The sequence below is a fragment of the Tyto alba genome, unplaced genomic scaffold (genome assembly GCF_018691265.1).
Source record: "Tyto alba isolate M040663 unplaced genomic scaffold, T.alba_DEE_v4.0 Super-Scaffold_18, whole genome shotgun sequence".
NCBI lineage: Eukaryota > Metazoa > Chordata > Aves > Strigiformes > Tytonidae > Tyto > Tyto alba.
The window spans coordinates 19,387,999-19,400,318 of record NW_024881280.1 but is presented as its reverse complement, the minus strand read 5'-3'; the positions used below and the strand labels follow the sequence as shown (position 1 = coordinate 19,400,318).

Below are 12,320 nucleotides of genomic sequence, written 5' to 3'. Positions count from 1 at the left end.
AGAGCTCTTTGTCAAAGGTTAGATTCTAAAGTAAACCTACAGGTTACTATTCTATACTGCTTCTTGATTAATACAGTCTGCAAAACCAATATACACATTATAATATATCACATCACTTCACAAGGAACATCTTTTTGCATATGCTCAGAGGTTTCAAATATTATTTGTTTGAAACTTGTGTCAAGAATCTGCTCATGCTTGTCGCTATTTTTGAAAAACGCAATATAAAAGAGGACACTACTGGTCAACCGATTAGCTCTGGTTTCACACTGACCATCCAGTCTTCAAAATACCAGTTACAATAACATCTCTGCAGAGCCACATTAAGCCAATCTTGCATGAGAAATTTATGCCAAACTTCATGCAAATAGCAATTACAACAGACAACTTCAGACGCATGGGACAGCTTCCTCCTGGGCCCGTGGTCCCCAGCCCTTGGTGTACACAGCAAAGGAGGAGGTGGGTAGCTTTCCAGAGGCACTCACACTGGCACCGCTGGCACAGGCTGGTGCTCCGGCAGCGCTGGGACGGGGAGCCCCGGCCCCACGCCGCCTGCCAGCTTGCCTGTCTGATGGCCAGCCGTTTCCAAACACCGCCTGACAGAGCGTTTCAATGTTTTCAACCAGCACTCTTAACCTCTAATTTGTGAAAGAAAAATACAATCTGGCGCCTCACTCCCGAAAAGCTGCCAAACCCTGCCTTACATAATATTAGACACAGGTCCAAAAACTGAACGGCATATGTAATGTACTGAGCAAATGAAATTTCCCTATTGTTCGCTAAAACTCTGGCATCCGAATAATTTGCTGTTTTTCCCAAGCCACCCTGTTTCCAATGGCATCACAAAGAATAACATGGGAGCATTTCAGTTACATCCAAGTCACCTCAGCTCCTCATTTCACTTAGGGCTAAGCTTTACACCTGACATTGAAATTAACGTAGGGCTAATTCCACAAAACGAATGCACCCTTCCCTAAAAGCATAGTCCATAGGTAAGTAATTTAGATTGAATGTCCTCAAGTTTTCTGCATATTTGTAAAACAAAGATCGTTCAATACTTGGACAAAATGCTAATTACTGCTTTCTTTTCAAACAAAACTGGAAATTTCTGTCTTAAGCATATACACTCATGTTAGTTCTTTCACACTTCTGTTCTCACTCTTCTCTAAAGATCCTGGCTCAGCATTCCCTGAAGTCTGCATTTTCCAGTCCATTACTGATTTTTTTAAGAATCCAGTAATTGGCCTGGCATGAAGGACAGAGACTATGCAAAATGAAAACCCCCACTAGAATCACAAGCAGCCTATCCAAGAGGTACTTTTGACCAGCAAATTCTCATCCAAAGCAAAAAAGCTAAAATGCCAAAAAGACCCAATGGCGTGTTGCAGAGTTTAGGCTGCCACAAACACCAAATCCCTGAGCAAAGAACTGTGGCTTCTGAAATACATGAGTTAAAATTACGCTTGTGGACAACTTGCATGGCTTCTTCCACAGAATGAAAGCCAATGTGCTCGAGAAGCTGATGCTGAGGGTGTAATAAATATGTCTCTCCTACTTCCTTTTCACTCTTAGTTGGATTCCAGACAAAATTTATTCACAGCCAGCTTATACTGACTTATGCCACCACTCTTTAAAATAGGTATCTTTTCTCTTTCTTTGGTACAACTGCTAGCCCAGCAAACTCAACCTTGAAGTTCAAGAATTCAAATTACTAGCAGCATTATTTCCTTCACTAGCAACCAAATAGGGCAAACAAGATTTTTCATGGTGTTCCCCTCCCCGAATAAGTTTGCATACGTTTAATTCAGAAAGTGATTCAAATGATGAGCAAGAAAGAACACAGCCCACACTTTCTTTGCTATCTTAGCTCCACACTGGTTAATAGGAATATCCAACAGTAAAGAGTTATTTTGATCAATAAAGAAATATGACTGAATTCATGCACACAGCATGCATCTTGAAGAAATACGTGCAATGTTTACACAAGCCTCTGTCTGAAAGAGGCAAACTAACGCTGACAAATTGAACAGAAGTTGCAGAAACTATCATGCTATCACACTGCACATTAAAACATACTACAAACTCTGTTTGCAGTTGTGTGCAGAACAATTTTTGTGTCTTCAGCATACTAAGGATATCTCAGTTGAGCACATTTAAGCTTAACTGACATGACTACTTATTCATGCATTTCATTTATTTTCATAACTTCACTGTATTGCAGTTGACAAAAAGCTAATGCATGCTACATTAGTAAGAACTATGCTAACTATATTTTTTTATCATTAGCATGCATAATACAGAGAGGCAGAACTAACAGTAGTAGCCTGTAACGCTGATGTTTGCCTTTCTGTTTTAACCCCAGGTCCTTAATCCTCAGTAAAAGAAAAGTGTGCATACACATTGGTACTCACCCTTCTAGTGGCTTGGTATTAAGGAAATTACAAGTGCTGAAACATCCTATAATTTCTGTGTATATAAAATATCACCCATGTTGGCTGCATCATTAAGGTTTGCATCAGATGCTCTGGGTTACAAGACATAATGTGGAATCTCTCTAAGCCTTAGCTATAGCCAATTTGTATCCAAGCGAAAAACAGGCAGGTCTAAAAAGCAGCTGATTAGCAGCAGTTAAGAAGGGCTACCTTAGGATGAAAAGGATCCCTCTAACATATTCTTTTTTCCCTCCAGTGTCTTCGAAGAGACTTCAGAACCAGGCTATGTGCATCTCATCCAGACCAATGATTAAGGACTCCTCCACACTCAAGTATTGGACTGTGTCTTGTATCACCCTGACTGTTATTAATTTAGCAAATAATGCCAGCCCAAAACCTGTGGAGTGAAGTGTAACTGACCAGGTGACAAACAGAGTTCTGGAGGATAAAGACACAGAAAGATATACTGTATTTTTCTAATAATTGCATCTGCTGATTGACAGGCACTGAACACTCTTGCAAGGAACCACATTCAGGCCTCAGTGCAGCTGTCGATGGCCTGACCTGACTACACCACTCACACACTCTTGTAGCTTTTGCCACCTTTTCCAATGTATTAATTTCAAACTTCTAGGTGAGACTTTCAAGTTATAAATAGCCTGGTGAATCTGAATCTTCTCCACTGCAGATCTCTTCAGTGTCCCCCTCACCTTTTGTTAAATGTCTTATTACTTTACAGGTGAAATGTGCCTGCAATTACAGATACAGTTTGCACTTGAAGATGCAGAACAAGATCTTGCAAGAACAAAAACTCATGTCTTTGCTCGAATTTCAGCTGGTGATAATTACAGATACATTAACACTAGAAAATTGTCCATCTCCTTGAATAAAACTTGTAAAGAAGTTCCTTTACCTTTTGTGTGTGAGATCTCATTACAACTAGCAACATAAAGGAACCATTAGTGTGATTTTCCCTTAAGGGATCTATACTTGAGACTCGTAATATATCTCAGAACTGTCCCAGAGGCTGGATCCTGGCTGTGTCTCATCTCCAGCCTGATCACCAACTTCTTCTTGGAGGAGACTTTGAACAACTGCTCAGCCAGTGTATGTCTCCAACAGCCACGTATCTTCTGCTCACGAACTAGCAGGTAATTAAAGACTGGAACACTACCACCTTGCCCACATGAAAAGAGGACATAAGTCTTACAGCAAGCTTCTTCCTCCTGGGAAGAGGAACTGTCAGTGAAACCACTGAGCAGAGGAATATCACCAGATGGATAAAGCAGCCACCCTGAAGTTAAACTGCCCTCATCTAACTGATCAGTATTATAACATCCTTTTCACACTACTTTCTCACATGGAGGAAGATGTGGAAAAACAACTGTTGCTGTGTTAAAATGCTTGGGTTTGGTCATGGCAAACAATACATATGTCACACTAATCCAATTTACTGTGCAATATGCATTCAGCAAAGCAAAACCACTGAAAACAGTTGTAATAACATCTGTGATTAAGCATTATTTGCAAAGTACAGGCATAAAACAAAAAGCTACTCCCTCACAGACACTCTACCACTTTCCACTTCTTAGCATTTTTCTGCTCTACTCCATTGCACCTCCTGCTTTCAAAGGGCATTTGCCAATCACGTCCAGATTATAATGAGCATTGTACTAGGCAAGAGCAAAGTCCAAATAGTCTCTTTTGACAAGTGAATATGGGTTTTTTTAAATGAGAGGTGTTAATTCAAAGAGGAGAACTGAGTAAAAGAGTGATTCTACTACAGAAAAAGAGACAATGCTGAGACTACTTCAATCACCTCCAAAAGCCATTCTGTTTTCTGCCTTTTCCCCCCAGAGGTGGGGGTGCTAAGGGGCAGATTTAAGCATTTATTTTTTCATAAGAAATAGCTAGAGGAGAGAATGTAGTACCATTATTCATATGGATTTCTCTCATCTTTTGCAACTGTCAGCTGAACACTATGCTCATTTACTCTTCCTATTCAGAATAACTGGTCTAAAAAACCAAGGCAACTGCAGCTAATCTAGTACTTAACATACACTTAGCCACTGTTGCCAGACCTCAGAGAACCTCAGTTTTCAAAGCATCTATACTTCACAGCTTTCTTCCCCAATACCTGGAAACTATTTTTCAGGAATGATAAAATTTAAAGACCTTGCACTGAATATACTATCACTTCAGCTTGGTCAGGCAATGTGTGTTAAATCAATCTCCATGAGCCAAGAAATAAATTTGAAACTATATTGGAAGAGTATGAGGCACTAATGTGTAAACTCATACTGTATTTTGGACTCTCAAATTTACAGAGTCTACTGAGTCTGACACTTCATAATGAAGTACCAGGAGTGTCCAAAGCTAAGATAACCCTGATGATAATTTGCATTTGTCAACTACATTTTTTCTGACAACAGAAGCAAACTATTTCAGCATACAAATTTAATTTGGATGTGTACAAAGAACTATTTTTAAATCCCCACTGGTGTGACTAAGTTTTTTTTTGTTTTTCAATCTATCCTAAATCTGTGTGCCTTTCACTTCCGGCGGTTATTTAAAATATCAAAATACAACATGAAAGAAAGAGTAAATCTTCATAAAAATTTGATATAAAAAATATTTTCTGTTCAAAAATAGATCAAATAAAATTTACTGTTACCCAGATGGCTTCCATAAAATATCTTCAAAATTTTGCTGTAGAAACTAATAATGCACCTCCTCCACAAAAGAAGAAAGCAAGCTCAGAAATGGAGAAAAACATTGTATATTATTGTTAAACTAAAACGAAAGAAGATCAGATGCCTTGCAACTGTGATTTGCATCAAAGTAAGAGATATTCAACAAGGGGCAAACAGACACACAATTCAATGTGTAAGAGCAATGACAGAATACAGATACATCTCTCAGACTGTATGCGACATGCAACTTGTACAGCAGCACTGGGGTTTTTTTGATCATTGCTCTTCAGAAAAGACAAGAGAACAGCACCATACCTACTCAGCTTGCAAATTCTGTTAAAGGACACCTTTACCTCACAAATCACAATTCTTTTCCACACTAATTCATTCATAGTTCTATAAAACATAAACAGTATTTCCCTTCTAAAAACCTGCTCTGAAACTCTCCTTTTGCTGTTTTTAATGCTCATTACTGAACAGACAGTCTGCTCATCACCTGGAACTTCCTGTTCTTGCACATTATTGTACACTGAGGCAGGATCCAATTCTCCTGATTCCACACACTGCTATAAAACAGTTGTATAGTAGGCTACACCCTGGTCTGTGCAACACTGACATAAGTATGAGTAAATAGTTTGGTTGACCAGTTTCATATGTCACATGTCATTCAGAACTTAAAAATGCCTAGTGTCTTCAAGTTGGTCTCATCCCTCTACTCTTTCCTCTTCAATGTACATATCAGTACACATAGAAATAAGACTTTTAACACTTAATCAGTAAATACAGAAATAGGCTTTTGGTTTTTATTTAAACCTATTGATCAAAATGCTGCCGTCAAAAGAAACCCTATTAATTAAAATTCTTTGAAAATTCATATCTGAAGTAACAAAAACTTCTTTGGTAAATATTTCAGCCTTATCTGGAAAAGGCATTCAGGAGATAATTAAGATCTACATATTCCTGAAAGATGCAATCATTAGGAAAAATTACTGGCAATAAGGCAATATAAAACATTGTATAAGGCGATAAAAACATTGTAGGAACTCTCTACTATGTTGATTTTAAATCTAAAAGGTGACGGAAGTCAATCCCTGTATGACTAGCAACGGCAATCATTCTGCTTTTATAGAACTTGAGAAAAACAAAAAATATCATTCACATTGCTCTTACTTCACTTATCTTGACTAATTGTCTTCTCTGGTTCTTATTAATAGCCTTTTTAGAGTTTATTATTATAAGATTATAATAATATATGCTTTGTGTGGGAAAAAAAAAAAAAAGTATATATATTACTTCCAAAAGGTGGGAAAATTAAGAGCAATGAAATAAAGCAGGAAGCTCTTTGCCTTTAGGTTTCCTGTATAAATACAGTTCAGTCCAATGCTCACCGCTGTAATTATTAAAAGATTGTTCAGTAAGATGTGAAATTATTTGGTTGTCTCAGTCTACTTCCTACTGGACAGGTGTTATTTCTAATGGGTTTTACTGCCATGGCATCCTCATATCCAAAGAAAAGAGTGATACGACAAAGTTTAGCAAATGAAACAATTCCATCATTAACCTGGAGCCGGTTCTGTCAATTGAGAGGGTCAGTCTCTAGAGCTGTCAAGCTGCTACACTTCACTAATGCAGACTTCACTTTAACACTAATAAAGAAAGGGCAAGTAGACAGCCTAATTTACTTAACGGTCAGCCTCCCACAATGCAGCTTCTCCATGAGGAAGAAACACTTGTGCACGGCTCTGGGACTGCTCTCGAACAGAGATGCCCTTGCTGCTGCCCACACAGCCTTCAAACTCTGAAGGGAGAGAATAATAAGACTCTCTCCCAGTCTTCATGGAGGCTAATCCTCCATCTCCAATATTATTTATTAATTTGATTTATAGCACCTCTATCTAAATAATCAAACAAATACACACACTTAGATTTCTCAGTTTAGCAACTAGGTAATGCAAAGGAATCACAAGCCTTATTCTTCATGATATCATTAGTTTTCACTATACCTTGGTATCAAACATCATAATGTCATCTGAAACCCCCTGTTTTAAAAGCTGGAAGACATGTAAGGATACTTCAAACCCTACCTAGCATGCATGCTCAATACATGATAAAGAACCTATTACCAGATCTCATGCAAAAGAAGAAACAGAAGAACAAAGCAGAAGAAGTAAAACTAAATACAAATTAAGTAACAACAGACCATAAACAAAACCTTTTTCTCCAGATGGACCCTGAATTTCTATTTGGAAAGCAGACTCGCATCTGAAGAAGGTGGTTGAGCAGAAATATATATAACACATTTTCAAGCTAACATATCATTTCCAATCTACCAGTTTGTCAAAGAATCACTGCAACATGAGAAAAGTTATGGATTATTAAAAAATAATATACTAAGATGCATGTCCTTGTAAAGTGACTAAGAATAATAAAATTAAAAAATAAAAGTCACAGTAGTTTCCTTTTTTCATCTTCTTTTAAAGAAGGATAACAAACCACACAATACTGTAACTCCAGCTGAAGCTATGTGAGGCTGATATTCTCTTTAATCACAACTAGAATTATAAGACATATTTTGTTATGTTGCTTTTACCCATTAGGTGTTGGTTAATCTCTTTTTGATTCAAGAAACTTATGGTACCTGTAATGCAGTGTAAAAAAAAGTCTTCTAAAATTAAAGTCCAATACCATTTCACACATCCTATCGATTCCTCTCTTACTGTCAGATGTTGCAATACTACAGTTTTTCATACCCTATCTGGGCAAACCCAACCCAAACAAAACACTTTAGCAGTGCTTTTTCCCCCCACTTGCAGAAAAATCTGTAAGTACCTGGTAAAAATAGGTTGTGCAGGTTTTGTCAATCTATTTAGAGACAGAATAAAAATTTTCTACACTGTCTATCCCCAGGAAGCCACAGATAAATAATGAAGAAACCGTAATGCAAATACTGTATCTCATATATGCATGCATGCAAATCAAACTACAACTTTCATGCAAACATGACACTAATACCATGACTGTCCAAGACATCCTCAAGGGATAAAGAAAGAACAAGAAAACTGGAGAGGGAACAGAATGGCACAACAACAAATACTTTCTGTAAAAAAATAAAAGACAACACACAGCTTAGAAACATGAATTGCAAATCAAAAAAAACACAGGTTTCTGACAAACATATGGAAAACTAATGAAAATACTGAATAAAAATTATTCTTAATTCTTCACTTTGTTACACCTACACAAAAATGAGGACATCGTTGTCCTTAGCAAGAAAACCTAGCTTTTTTTTTTTTTAACTTGTTTTGCTTTTGTTAACATCTATTACCTTCTAAGAAGACTGTAAGTATTATGAAAAATACTATCCAAAAATTAAGATTTCCATTTACACATATAGTGTATCAGTTAGAAAGATCTTCTGGCCTCCCACAAACAGACCTCAGCACAACTTAAAAGAAATAAAGGATTTAAGTACTTTCCTCCATCACCTCTCTGTCCCAGACAACCTAGTGCACCAACGCCACAGCCACTCACACTTCTGAAGAAATTCTAGAATTGTAGGGGAAAAGGGCACAATAATCCCTTGAAGATCAAGAGTTTAATGACCTTTTCTATGTGAAATCAGAACATTTAGGTGCACTATAGTAAATAGCAATTATCAATACCCATGGTAGTTTAATAAAATCCATAATTCATTTAGATAAAGCCACACTTCTTTAATTTACAATTTTACTGCCCTTATGTACAAGATTTCACGTGAAATTCTACCTTACCAAAAACTTACATACCGCTGTCTTGCTTCACCTCATTGCTTAAAACCCTGGGAGTAGAAGCCCCTCCTGGTTCGATACTCGTACATGCAATCTAAGCAAGGTATTTAAGAAAATGGCTATGAATCATGGTTTGCTTTTCATCATATGCTCCAGGTCACAGATAAGCTAAGGCACTAGAAGCCTTCTCTTCTACGTCTTATGGGAAAAACTCATTAAATCCTTCATCACAGCTCTGCTGATTTGCTCCCTTCCACCACTTAACACACTCTCAGACAGCAGAGGGAACATCCTGTGGTTATTAACAATTTTGAGGCAATAGTTTGTTAACATGTGCCTTAATTTTTGAGTTTTAAATGTCAAAACATTTAAGTTTTTCTGAACTTGACATCATGGAAGACCATGAGATACTACCATGCAGACTTAACACTAAATTTAACTATTTGTCAAAAATTTTGCCTTGTAGATATATGAGCAACTGTGGTTATCATGTATGATTGCAGCTGAGACATGACTGTGTCAAGGAAAAGATACAAGGTGCTGCCTGACTGTTAAAGGGCTCTTTTCATTATTGTGGGCTTCACTGTACTGTAACAGTGGTGATGGTTTTGCTGTGAAACCAGGATGTACGTCCCAAAATCTATTAGCTCTAGTGCCTTTACACATGGGCATGTCTATACTTTCTACCTATACCTGTGGCTAACACTTTTATCCTATCCTATGAACTTTTAGAGATAGACAGTTCTTTATTCATTAAACTTACCAGACAGCCTGGTAAGAATTCTAAATGCAAGTGAAACAGTTCTACAAATTTAGTATTTGGTAGCTTCGCTTCAGTGCGTTACTGCCATCAAAGTGCAGAGAGGAAGGAGTGTCAGAGGGAACCAGGGCCTGCCTGTGCACGTAAGCCAGTCTGCACTCAGAAAAGAACGAGAGCAGTAAAAGATGCTACCATTTTGGGTATGTATCAACATATTTATCCAATATCAACAAAAAGTGGAGCAAGCAGTCCCACTGATTCGCTAACTCAGAATCACAGAACTTCTGGTTGGAAAAGGTCTCTGGAAGTCATCTACCAGCAACAGCAGATAGGGCCAGCTAGGGCTTTGTCTAGTACAGTCTGGACATCTGCCAAGGATGGACATCCCACGGGCTCCTTGGGTAACATGTTCCAGCATTGCACTACCCTCCTGGTGGAGAGCCACAGCAATTATTAAATTATTCCTGGAACTGTAAGAATTGCTTTGTCTCTTTTACCACAGAGTTCCTAACTGACTATGTCGGCTATTGACAACTGCTTCTGTTGAAGTATATCAGACAGGTAATAAACCATTACAGTCTATCAGATCTCGTGAGATGCTCAGCATTCTGTCAGAAGCAGTGTTTCTAATGCCTGCTGGAACCAATGAGATTAAAGGGCAGCCTCCATATCTCAAGATTGATTTGTCTAAGTTTAAACCCCCGACAAAATATCAGATTCGTAACATGAAAGGAAAATAATGTGTTAGTGCATTGCAGTGCATAGTTTATCTGAATAAATGTTGTGCATTAGCAGCATTGTCAGCTTCTAATCAGAAAGCAATCATGAAGACAAACTATTTTATTGTATTAGCTTTACTACGCACTAGGTACAGACAAAGAAAATATTTTCTACTATTAACCTTACCAGTTTTTGGCATGACTGCCTTTCCTTCAAGAGCACTGCTATACTTGACTTCTCAATCTTTTTGAAACTTAGCTTAAAAGAAAGTAACACAATCACAATGCTAATGTGTTAAAAATCACTGATAGTGTTTTTCATCACCACATCACTGACAGAACAGTTTCTTAGTGGATTAGAAAGACAATTAAAAGAATTTTTAACTGGCATTTTAAAATAATTTTTTTCTAAAGCTACCAGGCTTAACTAACTTAAAAACTCTGAAACAGTCAAGCAGTACACATACCTGCAATTGGAATATTCTGTGACACTGACAGCTGTACATCTCCAGTCCCAGGTGGCATGTCAATTACTAAATAGTCCAGCTGACCCCAGTCAACCTAGAAGACAACAATACAAATGTATGTTGGAGGTTTGAAGTGCTTTTATTTAAGGCACCCTGTGTTTTATTGCAGTCTTTGTTTCCTATAATGTAAAACAAGTGAACCAAAGACACCTCAAAAGAATGATACTGAGATGCTCTTTCAGTCACACCTTCAGTACAGGATCAGGACATTATTTTTCTAAGAGATTCAATCTTTACTGATCACTCAAAACTATGAGTGTAACTTTATTATTAACTTTATGAGCATATTCCTTATTGAATTCTTCCCCCCAAAAAAGTAGCAACAACCTAATTTAAGACTTTTACTTTGCAGCTGCTTAATCACAGGTCAGAATCAAATGTTATGTAAAATTCAGGCTAAAATTCCAGATTTTGTGCAACAAATACAGCTTAGAAATTGTTTCAATTAATTGAAAAGCAATTTTGCCTGCTTCTTATCACTTCTTTGAAACTACATATACATCTTCAGTATTTTTTTTTTTTCGCATTTGCTGTTGCAAAGTTAGAGCTATTAGTATTGAATTTTTTCTAGGAAAAAGAGCTGTTTGGAGGGAAAAGAAAAAAAAAACCACAACCAATTTATCAAATTAAAATCACCAGGTATAATAATACAAACTTAGACTGTACATATGTTGTGGTTTGAGCTCAGAGGGCAACTGAGCACCACGCAGCCGCTCACTCCTCCCTCCCCTCCCACTGATGAGAAGGTACAAACCCCACAACTCACTCAAACCCAGGACAACATAATACATCACCCAATAAAAGAAGTTTACTGGTTGCTAGGCATCAAACAAGAGTGACCATTAAAGATATTGGGCTCAAATATGAGAATGCTGTGTTCTTTACCAGGACAGATTTCCAGGAGAGCCAATTAACTCTCTCTACAGCACTGTGTACTGAAACAAATGTTCTCTTCATGAGAACAGAAATGGTCCTAGGCCTACTGTATTTAATGTAAAGCCAAGCTATATTTCACCTAAACAATTCCCAATAATTTTAACTAAGCTTTGGGAGGTCCTCACTTCAACATGGCGCAGGTTAGTACCAGTGCACTCTTACTAGCCAGCAGTAACATGTAAGGTCTTCTGTCTCTATAGTACAGAAGCTTTAGAAATCATAACCATGTTAAAAAAAAAAAAAAAAATGCCTCCCCCTCACTTTTCTCTCCACACAGACACAATGCAATTATATGGTAAGTTTCTGATTCATAAAACATATATAACAATATGATCTGCTTTAATACAGAAAAATGCCAAACAAGCAGGATGTTACTTTCTCTTTTATTTTACACATTCCCTCAGTGTCAGTTTAACAGCAAAAACAGTTGACATCTTGCCAGTTATTTTTCTGGAGTGTTAGACCCTGCCAGGGGAACACTCATTC

The 12,320-nt window shown here is 37.5% G+C and overlaps 1 protein-coding gene across 8 annotated transcripts in view; it reads right to left on the bottom strand.

Annotated features, from left to right (window-relative positions):
• The window catches only part of NUBPL (nucleotide binding protein like), an 87,708-nt gene that overhangs the window by 22,424 nt on the left and 52,964 nt on the right, over positions 1 to 12,320 (bottom strand). For all 8 annotated transcript variants that reach the window (XR_006165153.1, XM_042791017.1, XM_042791018.1 and 5 more), the window contains one exon: positions 10,839 to 10,932. Coding sequence is in view for 7 of the 8 variants with exons in the window: in XM_042791017.1 (XP_042646951.1) it covers positions 10,839 to 10,932 (94 nt within the window). In the remaining variant the exon portion in view is untranslated. The remainder of the gene's footprint in view (positions 1 to 10,838; positions 10,933 to 12,320) is intronic.